The sequence below is a fragment of the Corapipo altera genome, unplaced genomic scaffold, assembly GCF_003945725.1.
Source record: "Corapipo altera isolate COAL_440 unplaced genomic scaffold, ASM394572v1 176, whole genome shotgun sequence".
Classification (NCBI taxonomy): Eukaryota; Metazoa; Chordata; class Aves; order Passeriformes; family Pipridae; genus Corapipo; species Corapipo altera.
Genome location: NW_020885160.1, coordinates 28,839 through 50,870, shown reverse-complemented (window position 1 = coordinate 50,870; position 22,032 = coordinate 28,839). Strand labels below are relative to the sequence as shown.

The window sequence follows — 22,032 nt, the reverse complement described above, 5'->3', positions numbered from 1 at the left end:
AAATATATTGATGGATAAAGCACTTTGAGGATGCTCTGGATTATCAGTTTAGTGAATTCATTCCTACCAAAACCACAGCATGAGCCTAAATGTTAGTGTGAAGCTTCACCTTCAGAATCTGCAGAGGATTCTGGAGCAGGAGTGCCAGCACAGCACAGGGTTGCAGCCCACCCTGTGCTCCAAGGGTGCTTGGGACCACCCAAACTCACCACTCAGGCTGCCTCCTCTGCTCAGCCAGCTCGTGCAGGCGCCGAAGGGCCTTCTCCTGCTTCCTCTCATCCTTCCGTGACCTCGAAGAGACATTGCGAGCAAATTCCCTTTGCTTGAGATCTTTCAACCTCTGAGGCAAAAGAAAGCAGGGACAGATCAGATCAAAGCTGTTTGTGCTTTCGTCCAAGAGCATCTCGTTGCTGTAGCTCTGGAAATTATGGTGTCAAACCCCTCCCCAGGGACATTTATTGAGCCAGGATGGAGCAAGAGCATCTTAGCTCAACAAACCCAACGGAGCACAGCGCCATCCTCCCAGCAGCTAAAGGAAAACACAACCACTGATCACTTTTGGCTATGACTTCACATCTGTGTACATCCCTTTCCAAACAACGTTACTGGTTATCTTTAGCACGGACAACAAAGCTGACTTCGAAGCAACAAGCAAGTTCTGGAAGGAAAAGGGGGGAAAAAAAGGAGGATTGTTTATTTGCTGCTCTTGCAGGGTGCTTGACAAACAGTGCATGACACGAGCCTGAGGAGCACGGGCCAAAGGACAGGAGGGTTTAGCTGGTGCCAGAGTTACCTAGGAATGACATCTGACAAAAGCAATGTACCAATTACATTGGAGAAGGAGCCAAAAACCCCATGCAAATGATTCCGTAAGCAAATCAAGGATACAACATACACCACAACCAGTTACTTGCTTTCCTGACAGTAGTTCTGAGATGCTCTCTCAAGAAACAAACTACTCTAAATGCAGGAGGGTCTCTTGGGGTTGAGTACTTTGGGGGGCAGAAGCGCTGAGTTCCCCAGAAATCTTATCATGAGGGAATAAACACAATGCCAAGGAATTTCAAACACCCTGACATCATGAGGAAGTCTAGGTAGCCAATTTTAATAGAAAATAAACAGCCAAGACTTCAGAACATTTTGGAAAGTCCTTGTCTCGGAGCACTAGGAGAAGAGGCTGCTGGTTTTCCTTGGAATATATGTGGATATTCACAACACTTTTTTAGGGTGCTCTACAGAAGTTGAAGTAACAGAAAGCAGCAAAGACAGACCTCTACCATCCTGAAGGGACTCACTGTTCTTTTTTAGTGCACAATTCAAAACCCTTTCAAAAGGCCCAATTCCAGAATGCATCCTGTACTCAGCTTTTGAAAGAAGTTTCATGTTTTTCAGGCATTTCATGCAGGGCCTGAGAGACTGATGGGACTCGGAGCAGGAGTCACTTTGGAACAATTCTCGTACAGGATGTACATAGCACTGGTGAATTCTAAATACTTCTGGCTGGCTGACTCTGCCTCTTTCCTGGAGCAGAGTCAGCCTGCCACACACAGGAACAGTGGATCTGGAAACCAACCCAAAGCTCAAATTAGAGGAATTAAGCTGGCCCAATGTAAAGAGAACATTGCTTTGTGAAAAAAGGGAAAACTGGACGAGACAGAGGATTCTCTTACCTAATTGTATTTACTAAATGTGGTTGAGGTGCTACCAAAATCAGAGGGGAAGACACACAAAGAAGATACAGCTACAGACACCAGTAGAAAGAAACTCACTCTTGTGATCTGGGCTCCAAAATTAGAAGGGTTTGCTTTCAATACATCAGCTGAAAACGTCACATCACAAAGAAAAAAAGAAAGTAAAAATATAACAAGAGTGGAAGAGAGGAAAAAAAATAAAAAAAAAATACAAGCAAGCATTACTAGAGAGCTGTGGGTGTGTGGTGCCAGCTACTCTACAGAGCGGGAGAGGAGCCAGCAGAGCTACAGGACCAGGATGGGGGTCTGGAGAGGGGGGACACAGACACGGACACGCACGGACACAGCAATGATCCCACCTGGAACAGCAGAGCTACTTTCACCAGGACAAGTAAAGGGCTCAAGGGTTTTGTGGTGTGTGTTAAACGTTGAAGAGTAAATTTTTTTTCCAAGAGGGAGGAAAAAAAAAACCAACAACCACCTAGATGGGACTAAAGCAACGCCATCGGCTTTTTCAGGCTGATTTCGAAAGCGTGTCTGAAATGCTCCGGGAAGTTACAGCCACCAACAGCTGACAAAACTATTTAATGGGGGCTGGTGCCAAGTCTCGAGATCACTCACCCATTTGGAAAAAAATATGACCCAGCTATTTACACCAGACATGAACTGTGACCTTTTCCTTTCAAGAGGAAGGTGCGATGGTGCACCCAGAACCCCCTCCAGCCCCTGATCACCTCCAGGGACACAAAGTGGGCTCAGAGTTGTTGGGAATAATGCAGCTGCCCCCGAGCTCTCCTGCCTTCACTACATGGCAATTTGAATGCAAACAGAATTAAATACCCTTTTTTAAATGCTGACCTTTATGTGTCTTTGCAGCCCCAGCCTCCCACTCTCAGCACTTAGAAATTAGAGGTGTGAAGCAAATGAACCACCCCAAAGCACTGTAACCCCACAATATCCACCACAGCAACCTCCAGCTGCACCCAAACCCGTGCTCTTTAGGGTGACAAACCACTGACTGTGGTGTTGAGGTTGCTGAGAATCTGTTACTCCTCAAACTGGGGAAAAGTTGGTCTGGCTTTACACAGGACTAAGAGATCTCAAGGCTGAGTTTCTTTTTGTCACACAGGAGCCAGAAGGAAGAAGGGTCTTGCTGGGGGAAATACAGGGTAGAAAAGCTCCACAAATGCACCATGCCAGCTCCTTGGGAATGTAAAATATGGAATGTAACATTGTTCAGCTTATTTGACTGCCCTAAAACAAGGCACCTATCATTGGAAATGACTCCTCGAGTTTGCAAGAGACCTGCCTGGACTGCATTATCTTCCATAAATGCACCCTGGGGTAGGGAAAAGGGGGACACCAGGAGCCCAGATTGCTCATCTGTAAAAACAGCTCAGGAATGGAACTCTGAAAACAGCCAGAACTTCTCCTGACTGGGGAGAAGCAATTCCAGGCCTGAAGTACAATTTTCCAGCATGAAGGGAGCACATGGAGCACTGAAATGTTTCTCATACACTTCAGGCCTCAGCCTTCCCAGAAAGTCATCTGAACTAAACAGAGACTTAAGCCAGGCTTACATTAAAGAAATTTCCACCTAATCCCAAGGCAAGTGTTCATTATTCCAATCCTCCAAAACCTCTAAATTCCTTTTTGGATTGCACCATGTGTTTGGGTGTGAGGGAGGCTGGACAGCCACAGAACTGCCCCTTCCCCCAGCACAGCAGAGAAATTTCAACAAGGATTTAACAAAGCCACTCCATCATCCTTGGGCAGCTTCTCCCTTCCAAAAGGAGTCCTGGGAAACCACCTTCTTAGGGTGAATCCTGCCTTTTTAAAGTCTTCTCATAGTGCTGAGCAAGACTATGATTTTTGCAACAGGATTAGAGCCACCAACCTGTATTAAATCAAACACAAGCTTCATGCTGCTATAGGATTTCAAAATTAGGAGGCATTTTTTGCTCCACAGGCAGTGTGTTTTCTGAGGAAGCAGCAACGTAGTTTCAAGCTGTCAGATGATAACGACAATCAAGGCAAGGAATATTACTCTGCTGGTTTATTGCTTCAGCTGTCAGAAGGGCCACACCAGTGAGTGAGTGACCAGCACATTAGGACACAAATCACCAACACTTATATGAAGTTTCTCCAGATTTCCACACTCTGGAAGCAGCACTTCACTACCTCCAGCCTTCCTGTGTTTTATTAATAGCTGCCACCCCCCTCAGTTTTGTAACAAAGAAGAGTATTTTAAGTTTTCAGCCTTGTTTCTAACAAAATCATCATCTCTACATTTCCCCAGGAGTGCAAATGGAGCTCCTGAAGAGCAGGTTTGTTATCAAATCTGCAGCTACGTCCGGACTCCAGCACAAAGAGGCCACAGTGATGGATTATCTCCCGATCCCTGCGTGGCTCAGGAGGGGCCAAATTGGCAAAATCCACCATCACCTTACAATTCCCTGCAAATCAGCTTAAACCAGCTGCCCTGCAGCATCTCTGAAAAGCTCCAGAGCCCAGCACAGGCACAGCAAAATGGGGAAATAAAGGGGGGGGGGGAGCAGGAACTATTCTAACAGGAAAGCCACAGAATCATCACAGAATGTCCTGAGCTGGAAGGGACCCCCAAGGATCATCGAGTCCAACTCCTGGCCTTGCACAGGACACCCCAAAATCACACCCTGTGCCTGAGAGCATTGTCCAAACACTCCCTGAAAGGCTTGGGGCCATGAAACAACTCAGCACACCCCAGATTTTGCTGGTGAGGTGGTCTCAGGTGAGACCTCCCAGTACCCAGCTGGGGTGTGGAGCTTTATAGGTTCAGAACCAGCAGTAAATGGGTCTTCTCAGTTGAGGTGACAGAGCCCTGCAGTACCACTGAACTGAGGCCCTCTGGGAGACATTCCTGGGCTAAAACTGCAGAGCAGAAGGAGATCATGTTATTCTCACAATACAAAAGCCTTCTGACAAACCTGAAGACTTTCATGCCAAACCTCAAACTGAGGAGATGGTCAGACCTGATCCACGGACAGGGCTCGAGGCAGGACTGCTGTGGCATCAGAGCCAACTCCTCCCCTGCTACTGTTCTCAAATCTGCAAATCTCCATTAAGCAAAATAATAATAATAGTAGTAGTAGTAGTAATAATAATAGTAGTAATAATAATAATAATAATAATAATAATAATAATAATAATAATAATAATAATGTACTTCTCATTCCATGCCAGCAGATGTCTGGCTTTCTGAACTTTTGATGTCTGCTTGATTCTTTGCCACAACAGCTTCTGGGAGTTAACAACACCATCAGCTAAACACAAGCTCCAAGGATGGCAACCTTTATTGTTTTATCCAAGTGAGAACACAAGCCTGGTTTATCTTTGGTATTTGGTAATCAACATTCTTTGCATGCTCAGTAATGAAGTGAAAAGGAGCAGAGAAGAAATGGCCTGCAAATGCTGCTTTATTGCATCTTAATTTCCTCTCTGACACCACATTTTCCACTTAGGAAAAAATATGATAATGTGACAGAGATGGCCCAGTGACCCCAGCTCTGCCCTGCAGGAGGTTGGCAACCCTTGGAATCACACTGGAATCACACTCCAGGCCTGGTATGCCGAGGGCTGGTTTTACTGAACATTCTCCATGTCTAAGTGCTCCCCTCCAAATGTGTCTGTCATCAGCAAACGAGCAGCTGAACAACCAGAACTGGGTTAAGAAAAATATCACAGGATGGTTTGGGTTGGAATGGACCTTAAAGCTCAGCCAGTCCCACCCCCCTGCCATGGGCAGGGACACCTTCCTCCAGCCCAGGTTGCTCCAAGCCCCATCCAGCCTGGCCTTGGACACTTCCAGGGATTCAGGGGCAGTCACAGCTTCTCTGGGCAACCTGTGCCAGGGCCTCCCCACCCTCAGAGGGAATAATTTCTTCCTAACATCTATCTAATCTAAACCTACTCCCTCCCAGCTTAAATCCATTTCCCCTTGGTCTGTCACTCCAGGCCCTTGTCCAAAGTCCCTCTCCAGCTCTTTTGCAGTCAATTGGTGGGATTTTTTGAGGATAAAGCATTTCTGAGGTAGAAGAATCTCCCACGTAACACCAAGTACCTCAGAGATTCTCTCCTCAGCCTTCTCTCCATTTAAGCTGTGCTTGGAGGCCCAAGTTTTTGGAAAGCACAAGTCCAAGTCTCCCCAAACCAGGAGACTCGGGCTCTGGATTTAAGAGTCTTCATCAACCCCAGCAGTGACTGTGTTGGTAATTCTATTGTGCTTTAACAGATCCCTCCCTCTCAGCATTAGAAGCAAAGATGCAGATAATTAGGGCACAAAGAGAACTGCAGATCTGTAGTTTCAGTTCTTAGCTCCACCCTGTTTCCCAAAGAACTTCTTTATGGAAATACATTCCCTTTGTCCTTTAACTGAGAGAATCTGTGCAGAATTAATCATCTACACATCCAAAATAATACACACTTCAGAGGGGGAAAAAGCTACATAAAAGCTTTCATTTCAGTCCTGGTTATATTCTCCCAGGGAACCTGGCACAGGTTCACACAGGAACACGTTTGTTTTTCACAGGGGAATGTTTTGATTCTGCTGGGTCAGTGACTCAGTAAACAGCTGAACCCCTCAGCAGGGGCACGGGCAGGAAAGGAGTGCCCGGGTGTGAGATTCTGTAAGTTCTTGGCTTGTTAAAAAACCCTCACAGTAAATGGTTCAGAACTGACACCTCAGGTAATTCCAACTGTAACACCTTCTGCAGGCTGCTCCAAGTGCTGGGCCCTGCACATCCAGGTTTACTGGACAGGAATACACACACTGGGTACAGCCCCAGGTAAGGGCACCCACCCTCATCTTCACACAAACCTAACGTGGAGTTTCTATCTTGATGTCAAAACCCCAAACTGAATTAAGGGCCCACTTGGATGTAATGCCCTAAGGTCACATTCCCACTGAGCCCAGAGTGCTCCAGGACTCTGGGATCTCCCAAGGATCAGGATAGAAAAGCAGTACAAAAATCACAGAATCACAGATTGCTTTCGGTTGGAAAAGACCTTAAAGCCCATCTAGTCCCACCCTCTGCCATGGGCAGGGACACCTTCCATGTCCTCTCCAACCTGGCTTTGGACACTTCCAGGGATATACACTGGGTCCATATTCACCACCCAAGCTCCTCTCTAGCTGCAGAAGTTTTCTTCCAACATTTTCCACCTTTTTTCTGTACACTTTTATTAATTATTACTCTGTTGACAACTGTGACTGGACACCATCCGAGGCAGGACCCTTCATAACCTACCAGGCCTTTAGATCAAGATCTTACAGCTAAAAAAACCACCATTAAAGACATCAGCAGCTTTCCAGGGTACAAGAGGTTAAGAGATCCATGGTTAAAGACTTTTCCAGTTGCTCACTGAAGGATCTGTGAGGGAACTGAGCTTATTGTCCCTCCTGCAGTGCCATCTGCACCCACTCCAGTTGCTTTTAGTCCTCTGACTTCCCCCAAGAGGGACCAGAGGGTGACCAGAAGGTTATAGGTCTTTAAAACAGCTGCACTTCTCATCTCAACTATCAACCTAATTAAAAAGAAAGCTAGGGAACAACACTGCACACCTCCAGCAGGATGGATTAAAATACAGCAACTGAAACAGGTTTGTGAGAATAAATGGAAGGTTGTTTTCCCAGGTAAGGAAATTCTGCCTTTTGGATAGAAACTTGGTATTGAGGTTGGTTCAGATGGAGCCAAATGCTCTAAAAAAACAGGATAGCCAGGAAATGATAGAATAAACCTCCCCTTTAATTGTTTGGTGTTGGCACAATTTTGGTGGGTCCAAAATTTATCCGGTTGGGATCAATAAATACACTTACCTATCATCCCTGTTTGGCAATAATCCTGAGTTCCTTCCTGGAATACAAGACAGTGTCTTTATAACTGGGGAGCAGAAAGGGATCTGAGGATGGAACATCTATTTACAGGGACAGCCTGTGGCTCGCTGCACCACAGAGGGATAAGCAAACACTTCAACGTCAGGGGATGTGGAACTAAAAATACTTAAAAGCAAAAATGATCCTGGGGAAATCAAGCCAAGAAAAAGGGAAAAACGAGCTCTGTTGCCTCAAAAATTACCACTGAGAAGACAAAATACTGCAGATAACATTATACCAAGCCAGGTTGCTGTAACTATCTAAGATACTGTAGCAGCTCATCTTTCCAAGAAAGCCAGCCGAGTGGCCTACTTTGAAGAAAACTTTCTGGTTTTCCTCAAAAACTTTGTGCTCCCCTTTCTGTAACCTTGCCTTCTTGTCCAAAAAAGTAAAATGTGAAACATTGACATGCAACATATAAAAAGTACAGCTTTTTTTTTTTTTTTTTATTAAACTACCTTAAAATTTAGACTGGACACAGCAGTGAGATGATGTTACTTATGCAAATTCACCCTCATTATGTCTCTGGAGTTTCAAGTTCACTCCCTGAACACAGACCCAACAGGGTCACACACATTTCAGCCTGACACAAAGCTGGACAAGCAATTTTTTCCCTAAGCAAAGCATGATTGCTTCTTTGTCTAAATCCCTCTGTAACTGGAAATTAATGCTGGGTGATGAAGCCACAGTTTGGAGGCTCATTTGCTCCAAAGCCTGCCTGAAGTGACTGCAACGGATGGAATTATCCAAGAACATAATTCCTTTCAAAATAATCAGCAACCCCTAAATTCTTCCTGCTGATGAGATGTCCCCACCCTGTGTGTCTACAAGACATTTTTCTCTCAGGTCACTCCTGCTGATCATTCCTTTTATACCAACGAGGAGTGGTTGCTTCCACAGGTTTGTTTCTTCCTTCACAGCATCTCCAGGTGCTAGAAAAGCTCTGGGCCTTGCCAGGCTCACGTCAGTCCCCCATTAGTCACCGAGGGTTTGAACAGGAGTTGACATAATTATGCTGCATCAGCACACTGAGAATGTGACACAAACAGGTCCTTCCACCTCCTAAATAAATGCAGGTCGTTGCACTCGAGTTTCAGTCAAGCTGATGGAAACCTTCAGGTGAAGTTCACAGCTCTCAGGTGTCAGGACTGTGCCAAAACAGCCCTTTGCCCAACACAAAGTGCATGAAGGCATTTCTGCTCTGAATTCCACTAAACCAAACCTGGTCACAGAAAACTGCCCTGCCACGAGAATTTTTGTTAAGACTCCCTTACAGAATCTACTTGGAATACTCTCACATCCTACATTTAATCCACACACCAAAAAATCACATTCTAATGCCATATTCCTGTTTTTAAGCCGTTCACTGCTATTTTGCAAGCTCTAGTACCCTGCAGCACATCCTCCACGAGGTATCAGCATTTTAATGATTGTGTTGTTAGAATTTATGACTAGGAACATCAAAATCCTCCTCTGAGCCATTCCAGCTCTGGGTGAGCCCAACACCGCTGTCTGCTGTGCAGTAACATCTCATTTAGCAGTTTAAGTGGTCAAACAGACCAGGCTAACACATGAACTTTTTATTATTTACTGTGCAATGTGAAATACCCTGTGAACACATCCCTACCTTGGGAACAAAGCCAGCTCCACACAGACTCTGAATCCACCTTCTCCTGAGGGTTACAGGATTTGGGAAGTGCTCCTTTGACACAGCCCATTATTTCCTGGTCTGTTTTCAGTAACTCAACAGAACACAGACTGAAGTACTAAAATACTCACACGTGGTGTATCATCACTCCCCAAAGCTGTACTGTGCTAAAAGTGAACTGGGAGCCATCCATATCCACATGTTCTATTCCCAGTTTAACAGCAGCCCATTCCTGCCCCTGGGTCTCTCAGAACTGGGGCTCCTTGATGCCAATTGTGGATTGGGGTTTGGGGTTTCTCTGTTGTTTTGGAATTTTAAAGGCATGGTGGGCATGAAAATCTTACCCAGCAACATAAAACACCTATTCCTGGAGCTATAAGGAAAACAGATACACCAGGGAAATTCCAAGTATTAACCACAGACAAGACCACCACGATGAACATCAGACTGGTGAACTGTGCTATCAGCACTTGGTTACCTGTTTGTGAGCGTGGTCATAAGAGTTTATGTGGTTGTCAAACTCCTGATGCTTCTGATACTGCTTGTCACAGAGTTCACAGTAGAAGTTTGCTCTGAGGTCTTCCAAAGCCTTGGCAATGGCCTTTTCTTTATCAACATAATCCTAAAATATTAACAAAGAAATGCTTCTGTTAAACATCCTGTAAAACAGACTGGAAGATGAGGAGTTAGTCCTTCAAGGAAAAATAATGTTTCAGAAAAACTTAGAGTATATTGATGGTTATATTTATTACAGAATCATTTGGGTTGGAAAAGACTTCCCAAGATCATCAAGTCCACCCTGTGCCCAATCCCCACCTCATCTCCCAGCCCAGAGCACTCAGTGCCATGTCCAGTCCTTCCTTGGACACCTCCATGGGTGGGGACTCCACCACTCCCTGGGCAGCCCCTTCCAGTGCCTGACCACCCTTTCCAGGAAGAAATTCCTCCTCATGTCCAACCTGACCCTCCCCTGGCACAGCTGGAGGCCGTTCCCTCTCCTCCTGTCCCTTGTTCCCTGGGAGCAGAGCCCGAACCCCCCCTGGGTCCCCCCCTCCTGTCAGGGGGTTGCAGAGCCAGAAGGTCCCCCCTGAGCCTCCTTTTCTCCAGGCTGAGCCCCCCCAGCTCCCTCAGCTGCTCCTGCTGCTCCAGCCCCTTCCCCAACTCCGTTCCCTTCCCTGGACATGCTCCAGCCCCTCAATGTCTTTCTTATCGTGAGGGGCCCAAAACTGAACCAAGGATTTGAGGTTCTTTTCCAGCTTTCCAGCCACTCTTCCCTCACTCCGGAGCACTCCATGGGGTTGTTGTGACCCAAGAGCAGGACCTGGCACTTGGCCTTGCTGAGCCCAGCTTATCAAGCTGAGCAGTCTTTGCAAATTCACAGGTGTGATTCCAGAACTTTGCAATGCCACCGACTCCATTTCTTACACAGAATATCACCTTGTCAGAGCACAGGTATCACTAAAACAGACTTAAAACAAGGCCTCCAGCGCTGACAGGAGAAGGCAGCTCTGCCTCAGGAGAGCCTGTGGGACTGTCTGTGCTCTAAGGAGAGGTTCAAAGCCTTGAGCTCACCCACAAATGCACCGGCAGAGTGTAAGATGCACAAACACACATCAAACCAGGCAGGATTCCTGCCTTTGGAACAGAACTTCAAATGCTGGTGCTTCCTCCATTTTGAGTGCTAACAGCTGCCTGCTTGTTCTTGGTTTGTGTGCCTGAATTCAGGAGGGAGGAATGCAGCTCCAGCTGGGAATCACTGCTCAGACACCAAGAGTCCAACCCACCCCAGCAGATTCCCTGTCAGTGAAACCTTCCCAGGAGCAACACCGTCCATCAGGCTGAGCCCAGACACAGGGATCACACTGGGCACAGGGAGCTGCATTTAATGAACAGGGGGAAGGAGACCACCTTGAAGGCTGCAGACAGGATTTGTTTCCTTAGAATTCAGTGGTTTTGTAGGTGGAAAACCAAACCTGCAGACAGAGGTGGTGTCTGGATTGGCAACAGTCACATCCTGAGCTCTTTAGCTACAGGTTTTGGGGGGGCACAAGCTCTGGGACTCTGGGGCAGTCCCAGTCCCTCAGGTGGCTGTAGTGGCTGGAAATGCAGGTGCTGGAAGGAGCCTGTGCTGCTCCCCAGCCCTGTCCCCAGGGCACAGCCCCAGCTCAGACACACCTGAGCCCCAGACACAGCAACCTGAGGGCAAAGCAGCCCCTCCCCTGGCCAGGCTGGCTCAGTTACAGCCCCACCAGCAGAATTAATAAAACATCACCACTCTGCACAAGCACTGGGGAAGGTTTTCTCTGAGGAGGTGGAAGCTTTTGCACTGCTTCTTACTCAAAACCAGCTGCAAACGCTACATCCCAAAGCCCACTGTAGCAGCACATCCCAAAGAGCCACTTCCCACAGGCAATTCAACTGGAATAAAGAGAACTATACAAAAAAAATAGCCTAACATTAGAGAAAAAGCACTGAAGGGTTTAAGTGTTTCCATCTTCAATACAAACTTCTCGTGGGAAGCTTCCTTGCCCAGCAAGAGGAAGCAGCAAACATTTAAGAGAGATAAACTGTGCAAGATTTTTTTTTCTTTTTCAGTTCAGATCTTGTTCAAGGCAATATGTTTTATCTCCCAGTTACCACATCAAAACTGCATTAAAAGAACACTACTGAGCATGTTTTATATGATGCAAAATTTATGTAAAAAATTTCAGCACCTGAGGAGGGGGAAAAAAAACATCTTGAAAAATTCCTGTGCTAATGTTTGGGGTTGTTTTCAATTTAAAGCACTGTTCACCTCCTAAATAAAAGAGATGTATTGCAACTTCCTGCTTCCATCTATTACCAGATGCCCTTGTTAAGAAGAAAAAAGAGGAAAAAAAAAATCAACAAATCTGGAGGTTTGAGCCTGAAGCAGGTCCCCAGAAAGACAAGAAAGGAAAACAGAGCAGCGTGAGATCCACAGAACACTGAGGTTTAACGTTCCTCTGAATCCCAGAACAAGCTTCCTGCACCATGGGTAGGTTTTTTTGAGCAAGCATCCCATGGCTGAACAATGAAACTCAGCCATTTGAATGATCAGAATCTATACAAAAGGAGGGAATTAAAGAACATTTATGGTTTGCTTCTTGGCTGCAGAGTTATCCCGAATTCCTTTGAGGCTCCCTGAATGGCTAATCAGGATGCACAGTTACATAATGGCCTCCTGTGGAGCAATGCAAAAATAAGGACTGCAGAGATTTTGCACAGATTAATACCAAAATGCAAGGGGTAAGGATGAGGCATGATAATAAAAACCCACTGGAGCTGGGAGAGGCTGCTGCTGCTGCTCCAGAGCTCCTGGAAAATACCCGGGCTGGATAAGGGCAGGAAGAGGAAAAGAGTCTCAGAGCAACACAAATTCAGCTGTATTTGAAAAGAGAATTGCAAACCCCAAGAACTTCAGAATCCTGGAATGGACTTTAAAACCAAGGACCTTAAAAGCATCCACTTCCACCCTCTATTATGGGCAGGGACATCTTCCACTATCCCAGGCTGACCCAAGCCCTGTCCAACCCGGCCTTGAACAACTCCAGGCACGGGGAATTCACAGCCCTTATGGGCACCCAAAAACCTGCAGTTCACTGACTGAGCAAGTCAAGGGCTCAAAAAAAAAAAGAAGAAATGAGGCTATAAATTTTTGTAGCTGAACAAACTGCCTGCAGAATTAACTGTTCAGCTGGGGAAATGGAATTTTAGATTTGCCAAGGTTATGTTTAATTTTAATGGAATTGAAACTACTCTTCCATTATTTCTCAAAGAAATAAAATTTATGCAACTCTGACACTTCATTCGGATGTCTCAGGCTCTTCCTCAACCCTGGTACTTCCCCAGTCTCAGGACAAATGAAGAAGAAGGTTTTCCTAAAACCTGATGGGCTGGGAAGAGGATGAGTGGATTAAAGGACCAGCAAAGACCAGGTCCCCACAGAGAACCTGGTTACAGCTAATCCAAGAATGCTCCAGCACGTCACACTCAACCCCAACACCACAGCTCATTTTTATCAGCCTCTGGCTTACAAAATAACCCCTCAGGTTTTGTAAACCCCATGGAAATACAGAATCATTATTTTTTTTTTTTTAATGTTGGCAGAGCAATTCTTCCAAAGAACTACAGCCCATCGATTTCTCCAAGCTGGAGCCGTTTCCTACCCTTCCAAATTAAGCAGGATTTATGTAATAATGCACTACTCACAAGACAACACCTCCTCTCTCCCAGCCCCTCTGCAGGTTTTGCATCAACAACGTGGCAGGTCCACTAGAAAAATCTGGCAGCCCTGGGCACAGGGAAGGAAATGTCCTGCTGACCATAAAACTGTTTTTTTTTTCAGAACAGCAGCAAAACACACAGAGAAAAGCCCTGCTGGTGTCCTGGAGCTCTTCAGCAGCTAAACAAACACCAAGGTTAATGCCAGGAAGTGAATAACCAGTTTGTTAAAATATAAATCATCTCAACAACGATAGAACCCAATAACACTTAATTCCTGCCACCATCACTGCAGCCTAAGGAGAAGAAATCAGAACAAATCTTTTCCCAGCCAGCCCACGGACACTCTGATGTTGATGCCCCCCTTTCTGTACCTTGTATTTCTGCCTCAGCTCCTCGGTGTCTTCCTTCTCCACCTCCAGCACTCGCCTCCGCTCTGTGGCATCCTCGGCATAGTCAAGCTTTTTTTTTTAAAAAAAAAAAAAAAGATAAGAGATGCAATTTGTCCCATAAATACTTTGCACTCCCACTGCCAGAATGCACAGCTTAAAAACCATGTGGTTTGAAACAGAACCTCTGCATTTTGTGCTTCGTTTTCTCTCTGCAAAACGGGTCATTAATGCACATGAGGTGCAGGGTCCTGTCCACGCCAATGGCAACCTCAGCTTTGGTGGGGGGAGAAAATCACAGAGCTCAGGGATTTTGGGGAGCATCCAGACCCCAGAACTCAGGTCCCCGTGGATAAACAGAGAGGAGAAGCATTTGAGAAGTGTTTTTTTGAGGAGAAGTGTTTTCTTACTGTGTCGATTTAAGAGCAAGTTGTTCTGCATCTTTGATGCCAAATTCTCACTTGGAAATTTTTTCATTTTGCCTTCCCCACCTGTTCCCAAGAGCCATGCAGGGTTGAGGGGGCGGGTGGAGGCGACCTTACCTCCATCTCCATGCGGCCCATGCCCATGACATCATACTTGACCACGATAGGGATGGGATCCGTCCTCCCTGGAAGAGGAACACACAGAGGGGCCTCAGGAGCAGCCTGGCACCGCGGCTCGTGTACACATTGGGTTTGGGTGGTTAGAGATCTTGCCTTGGAGTGCAGAGACCAGAAAGCTACAGTGAACCAAACACGAGCCATTCTCACAGCTTACAGCCAAACCTGCGCCCCCAGCACTCACAAAGGGCTTTTCTCAACAAGAACTGGCCACGTAAAATGTTCTCGTGGTTCATGTTCCCCCGTGTCCCTCACGGCTTCCACATGGGGCCACACGTGCTCCTCATCTTCCCACAGGAGGGAAGAGGCTGTTAAACACATTTTGTTGCTCTAGCTCATGAATAATCACTTAGGACTTCCCTGTAAAGGGTGTGGAAGCCTCCCTCCCACCAGCTTTTGTCCCTCCCCAGGAGCAAGGAATGCCAAACTTCCTTCAGCCACGGCCAGGTGGGTGACACCTGCCCCCCAGGAGATGCTCTGGCACTCCTGTGTCACCTGTAAGCTGTGAAAAGGACTAGTTGCGAAGAAAATTGACTTTGAACTAATCAAACTATGCTGGAGATTTTTTTTTTATTTTTCTTTAAAAAAAAAAAAAAACAAACATATCTTTAATCCACTCATAACCAGCCAAACAAAGCAAAATGGGGCAGACAAGCACTTTACTACCACAGCTTTTTTTTTATTATTATTATTTTAAATTATTATTATTATGTTTGATTTTTACATCACAACTGGCACTGTTGGTTGTGATGTAACCCACTGAACAAAGTACTTACCTTCTCCGGTGCATACCTTGAGTGAAAAAACAGAATGTTTACTTCCCTTATTATTGCTCTTGTTTGGTGTAAACAACTGTTTTGTTATACACACATACACAGGTATTATACCTTTGGGCTAAAAGATCCACAGGTTTGAATCGTGCCAAAAAGATTCCATGTGCAAAAGGTCCAAGTCTTTAAAAATGCCTCGGAAAACCTGGTGAGGTGGGAACTCTTTGCCAGCATCAGCTCTAATTCCTGCCAAAGCCACAGCCCCAGAGGGCCTTTTGAACCTTAAAGTACAGAGGCATGGTTTTTATTCAGAAATAAGTCAAATAAATCCATTTAATTAGTTGCTCTATGGATTTGCTGATACACCCAGGAATTTGACAGGCAGGTATCCATCAGGTCCAAAACCAGCGACCATGTTGATCCAAAACACTTTGGATTGAGCCTTGTTTTGGGTACCAAGGTTTGTCAGGGTTTCTCTCATGCCCAATGGTATAATACAGTAAGCAGTGACTGCAATTTTTAGCAAAAGGACCAAATCAAAGACAGGTTATAAAAATGACTTCCTAAGTGCAATATCACTTTCATAACGTCTCAGCCAGGGATTTACTGGTAAGTGGTGAACCCAAATGGAATGGCTGGCACCAGGTGCCAACAATTTATTATTTAAATTGTTTTTCGAGCTTTTTTTTGGTTTGGTTTTTTTTGTTTGTTTGGTTGATAGTTTGTTTGTTTCTTTGTTTCTCCAGCAATGGACATCTTTGGATGCAGCCTCATTGCCCTGGTAAACCCCTGTGTACAAACAATGCATCAGTACTTTTGCCTTCTAAGGCAGTCAAAGTTTTGGTGTTTTTTTGTTTTGTTTTGTTTTTTAATTCAAAAATCTATTTGGAAATTGCAGTAGCAAGTGCTAGTGCCCATCGTGTTGGGGGGAGAAAAAAAAAAAATCAAGTTTGGACAGTATTAGAAATTTATGTTTAAACTGATTTTGGCAGTTCTAACACAAACAGAAACATCCCTTCTTAGCAATACCCTTTAATGAACAAGGATCAGACAAGTGTGCATAAAGAAAGGAAAGGAAAGGAAAATGAAAGACCAAGCAGAAGGATGATGGCTACAACAGAGAAAGTAAGCCTAACATTGGTGCACTGATGACAAAAGGAGTAATTCAGTCTGAAAATAAAAAATTACCACTGCTAAGTTTACCATCACCACAACAAGTCCAGGATCATAACGCTGTAAAAAAGAAACACCATTTGTTAGGCAGAAACCATGAGGGGCAGAAAATAGGCCGTTTGGCAGGGAGGATGGGTTAAAAAAAATTCAGACCAACAGGAGGCTTCTTGCTCACCCCTCCACCCCACGACCGTGCTCTGGGAACGCTCGGAGCGGCTCCTTTTGGGTGTTTTGGGAGAGGCCGAGCTCCTGGTGACAGCCCCGTCCCAGAGGGGCACGAGGCACATGGAATCAGGCAGTTTAAAAAGGAAACAAACCGGGATCTTAAGGAATTGTGAATGTTCTGTGCCCAAAGGAGCTCTGGTTGCAGGTGAGAGGAGGATATTCCATGCGAAAAGCGATGCCTTCCTTTTTTTTACTGAATCATCCTTTCCTTACAAATGAGACACCATGGGGTGACATCCAGGGGACAAGTGGCACGTCCAAACATGGCACAGCAGCAGTGCCAACCCCACACTGACCCCCTGGACCTGGCACAGCTCTGTGTCCAAGGAAAGCCACGGTGGAAGAGGGACAGGGACATGCTCAGGGCCACCTCTCACCCTGCTGGCTGCCAGAGGGAACATGGACAGCAGCCAAAGGGGGAAATGGGACTTTTTCCTTTAGCTCTTTAAGCTCTCCTTTGAAAGAACTTCCTCAAGAAAATTTATCCTACTGTTGGTCATGCCAACAGGGTCTTTCCCAGCACGTAAATGTGGCTCTCGGACGTCAGGGGCCTCCCAGGTTTGGGGTTCCTGCTGACTTTGGTACATCAACACGCTCTGAAGGGAAAATAAGCTTTCAAGAAAGGCCCAGAATTCCCACATTTCCTGCCACACCACAGGGCTGCAATCAATGCCACACAGACACCTAATCCCCCATGGGAAAAATCCTGCAGAACACACAGTTGTGTCCCAGCCCCCTGCAGCCCAAAACATTGATCTTCTTTCTGGAGCAGGTCACAGACTCCTTCACAGACTGGTCACTGTGCACAGACCCCAAACCAGAGAGGGTTATTGCATAAAACACTTCCACACACAGGGAAAACCTCTGTGGAAAGGACAGAGCAGGAACCTCCAGAGGGATGAGAAAAACAAAGAGCTCGCACAAGAGTCGCACCTTAGAAAATCCAATCTCAAAGTAAATTAGGTTTGTAATGATTCCCCGAATTCAGAAATGAAATGAGACTCCCAAACTGACCAGCTGTGTCTCCTTTTGCTTTCCTCTTCCTCAGGAAAAGGGGAAACCTTCCTCCCAGCTTGTGAAAAATTGCTCAGTCCCAAACAGACTCCAAGAACAACCCCCTTCCCAGAGCCCCGCAGGGGCAGGGAGCATCTGCCCAGGCAGGTTTCTCAAAATTCCCACCTTTTTCATTCCACAAAGTGATTGGATATGAGCAAATACTTCACCCTCAGTGCTACAAATTAATAAATCTTGGAAAAAGAGTTAATCTTAACGCTGCAGGGATGTGGTGTCAGACACAAGTCCCAGTGCACACGGAGGACTGTGGGTTCAGGGCCACGTTCTGGCTCTGGACATGGGCTGGATGCTGCTCTTTGGAATGGGAATGCTGGACCTGCCACCTGAGACCACCCAGAAACACCAGCATTGTTAACACCAGCACACATTTCATCTTGGTTTTGAACAGTCAAAACAGAAAAGAGTTTTCACTGACAATCTGCAGATTCAGGAGAATTCCTCCCTCCAGCAGCAGCAGCACGGGGAACAGAATTCTAGAAATGTTTGGGTTGGAAGGGACCTTAAAAACCACCCAGTCCCACCCCCTGCCATGGGCAGGGACACCTTCCATCAGCCCAGGTTGCTCCAAGCCCTGTCCAACCTGGCCTTGGACACTTCCAGGGATCCAGGGGCAGCCACAGCTTCTCTGGGCAACCTGTGCCAGGGCCTCCCCACCCTCACAGGGAACAATTTCTTCCCAATATCTAATGTAACTTCATCCTTTTTTTTTTAAGTTTAAAACCTCTGCCCTTGTCCTATCATAACAAATAAGTTTCTCTGTTAAAAAGACATTCAGAAATAACAGGATGCTCCCACTAAAAAGAAGATGAATCCCCAAAATTGTTCACATAATTCAGTCAAACCTCTTTCAGTGCATCCCTCATGCACAGTGTGGAAGCACCACTGAGATAAGAGACCAGCCTGAATCCTGCCTGCTGTGTCAACATCTTCATAGAAATTCCCCCCAGGTACAAGCTTTGTGGGATTTAATCCTAGAGGACTGATTGATATCACACTCTTCACTGGAGGAGAATTTCACAATCTAAGCATCTCCAGAGGACACAGACAACAGACAGAGGGACGTGGTCTCATTGGGCACAGAGGATTTCTCCTTGTTCCTTATCTTTATGCTATAATCAAAACCACAACAAGACACAACCTTCCAGGGGGTTTTAATTGCTCCTGGAAAGGGACTGATACAGTGAAAAGACAGCTTTGTGCAGGCAGCACAGGGCAGTTTTAGGATCACATCACTGGGTTTGCTCTGGTGGGTAAGGGCTGGTTTGTTCAGTCAGCACAAACCCCACTGCAGGCTCTGGAAGGGCAACAGGAACCTGGAGATCAACACCAGGAATGGATCCATACATTCAGGGCCCTCACCTTCAGCTACACTGTCTGAGAAGCGTGAGATAGGGACGAGTTTCATTTTCAAAGACGAGGATTTTCCAAGCTCTCAACACTCCTGGGTCTGTTTTGATGCAGCCGGGGGAAGTTGGGCTCTTCTCACAGGGAACAAGTGACAGGATAAGAGGAAACAGCCCCAAGCTGTGCCCAGGGGAGGTTTAGGTTGGGTATCAGGGGAAATTTCTTCACTGAAAGGGTTGTAAAGCATTGGAACAGACTGCTCAGGGCAGTGGTGGAATCATCATCCCTGGAGGGATTTAAAAGTTGGGTGGATGTGGCACTTGGGGACATGGGTTAGTGGCAGCCTTGGCAGTGCTGGGTTCCCTGTGAGTCTGTGACAGCCCAAGAGCTGTCACATTGGAAATTCAAACTCCTCATTCAGTGCTTCAATAAGAGAGAGGAAAGAAAATCCCCTCAATTTGCACTGGTGCACAAGCCTGGGGTGCTCAGCACTGGCTAAAAATGACACCACGTTATCAAACTCATTCCAACTGCTGCGAGAAGCAAAGAACAAACAAGGGCAACCTTTAATCCTGGTGTCCTTTGGGAATTAGATTTGTGAGCTCATCCTGTTTGTGTCAGATTTCTGGAAGGGGTCAAAACAATCAAGAGATTCAAACAAAGTCTGAAGTGTCCATCATCATCCTCAGTGACAAACATCGAGTCCCAGAGAGGAGAAAGTGTTTTCCAACAGCACAAAAACTGCCCTGTGAATTTAATCCTTACTAAGCAGGGGAGAAAAGAGGAGAGAAAGACAAGTTGTAAACACCCCAATCACATGGAAAACTTCCAATGGGAGCTCCAAACTTCTGAGACACACAAGAGAAGGCACATAGTGGACTCTGGGACAAAAAACATCCCTAATCCAAATACTGAGCAATGGATTGAAAAACAACACAGAGGATGTTGGAGCAAGAACACAATTCTGGGATGATTTAGAATAGAAATTAGAGATAAGAGTTGCTGTCTGTGTTTTCTCAATAACTGGAGAGGGCTGAAGGGTCTGGGCTGATCTGAGGCTGTGCTGCAGGAGTGAGGCAGGTTGTGCATGGCCACAACCACTCACTTCCCCCACTCATCTCTCACAGTTTAATAAAACTGCTTTGCCATTACCCAGCACAAAGGGCCATAAAGGCTCATTCTAAGCCAAGAGAAGGTTGTGTGTCACAATAACACGTGTCACTGAAAGCACAAGGATTTCACCAGCTACACCCACTCAAACCACCCTTAAACTCACCACCTGCAATCAAGGGAAGGATCTTGCACATTCAAAAGCAGACAAGGGGCAACTGCTTCCCCCAGAGGACACTGAGGCATTAAGCAAAGCTCCCTTTAGGTCTGTGGTGCCCTGGGTTTTGACAGAGCAATGAAGATGGGCGTGATGATAGCAGCTTTCAAAGCCACAGCACCCAGGTTTTTCAAGCTCACTCACAGGAAAATACCACTCTTACAACCACTGCAGTGATTTATGTTGCAAAAACAAGCATGGAAATGTTCACCCATGCCAGATTTGAGGTTCCTGGGAGGACATGTTAAGATACAAGAAGATAAGACTGTGTTCAGAGCTATTCCTTGGGTAGGGCTGCCAAGCCCTTCCACACCTCACGAATAAAGGCACTGTTTGATACTTTTATCTGCCTCTTCTGTATTTTCTTGTATTTATAACAAAGCTCCAGAACCCAGAAAGAAACCTAACACCCCTCAGATGCTCATTGTTCCATGTTCACAGGCCTGACACACATCCACCGTCTGCTTCCCGGGATCAGAGGATCCAACAAATGGGAAGCACATTCACACCCGAGCCGGGGCCATTTGGCGAGCGGGTGACAGCGCCAGGATCCCAGGCCTTGGAATTCAAACCCCGAGCTCTTTTCTCCAAGCTGCAGCTGCCAAGTGATCACATTTGTGACTGATCTCAGTTGCCTGAGTGGTCAAAGCTCTGTTTATTGCTCCCCACAGGCTGAGGAACCTGGAAGCAGCAAACACAGCGTGCGGTGCCCGCGGCCACCTGGCACAGGCTTGGAAAGGGACCCGGAGTGCCCTGTCACGGATGAGGATCCCCCAGGGCTGCCAGGGAGTGGATATTTCCTGCCTGAGCCATGGGATCACTGCTTCACCTGCAGCTCTCTGCTCTCTGCAGCTCCCAGCACTTGTCAGACGCTTCTGCTCTTTCACTGCGCTCATCCCTTGGACCAGGAGGGAATGTTTTCCCTTGTCTGAACAGATTTAGTGAAGAATGTGCCAAGGAAGAACTGCACCACAGTGATACTGGAGGGGGGGGAGTGCTGACTATATTTATCAGCAGAGAATTTGCAAGTCAGAGCAGAAATCCACTTGTGTGTTGGTTGTTTTTTTTTTAACTGAAAATCATGCAACAAAAATACAGTTTGATGGAGGAACTGAATTTTGGCATTTTCTAACAGATTTGATAACCTGTCTTTGCTACCTACCACAAAAGGATAAACTAAACCCGAAACACTTGTAACTGAGGCTCCCTGTGTCACTGGTACAATTAACACAATCAGTTTGGAGCACACCTTGATCAACAGGAACAGCACTGCCCTGACAATCTGTGCAGGGTTACTGCTTTCAGCCTGACTGGAAGGGGACAAGGGTGCAGGAAGGGTTCCCAGCTCCACATGGCTCAGAGAGCTCCCAAGACACAGCCCTGCCCTCTCCTCCCAGCATTACATCAGCAGAGCTGCTCCCCGGGAAGATCCAACCCCTTCCGGAACAGTTATGCTGAAACAACGCCAAAATTTTACTAAAAGCACAAGCAAACACGGAGGGAGGTATCACTGAACAGGAGAAGGAATCACAGAAGGCATTTCTTTAGGACCAAAGGCTGCAGGGAAAGCTGCTGCCACCACAAGGACCTGCCCCTGAAGGGATGTCCCTTCTCCAAACACAACCACCTGCTGCTC

The 22,032-nt window shown here is 46.3% G+C and overlaps 1 protein-coding gene across 5 annotated transcripts in view; it reads right to left on the bottom strand.

Moving 5' to 3' along the window:
- GPATCH8 (G-patch domain containing 8) overlaps nt 1-22,032 on the bottom strand; it is a 53,628-nt gene that overhangs the window by 4,325 nt on the left and 27,271 nt on the right. For 4 of the 5 annotated variants that reach the window (XM_027631058.1, XM_027631059.1, XM_027631060.1 and 1 more), the window contains 4 exons: nt 14,424-14,491; nt 13,867-13,953; nt 9,729-9,872; nt 210-340 (listed from right to left, as the gene is read on the bottom strand). In XM_027631058.1, the coding sequence (XP_027486859.1) occupies nt 210-340; nt 9,729-9,872; nt 13,867-13,953; nt 14,424-14,491 (430 nt within the window). Of the gene's footprint in view, nt 1-209; nt 341-9,728; nt 9,873-13,866; nt 13,954-14,423; nt 14,492-16,441; nt 16,487-22,032 lie in introns of all 5 variants that reach the window. The other variant, XM_027631061.1, reaches the window with a different exon arrangement.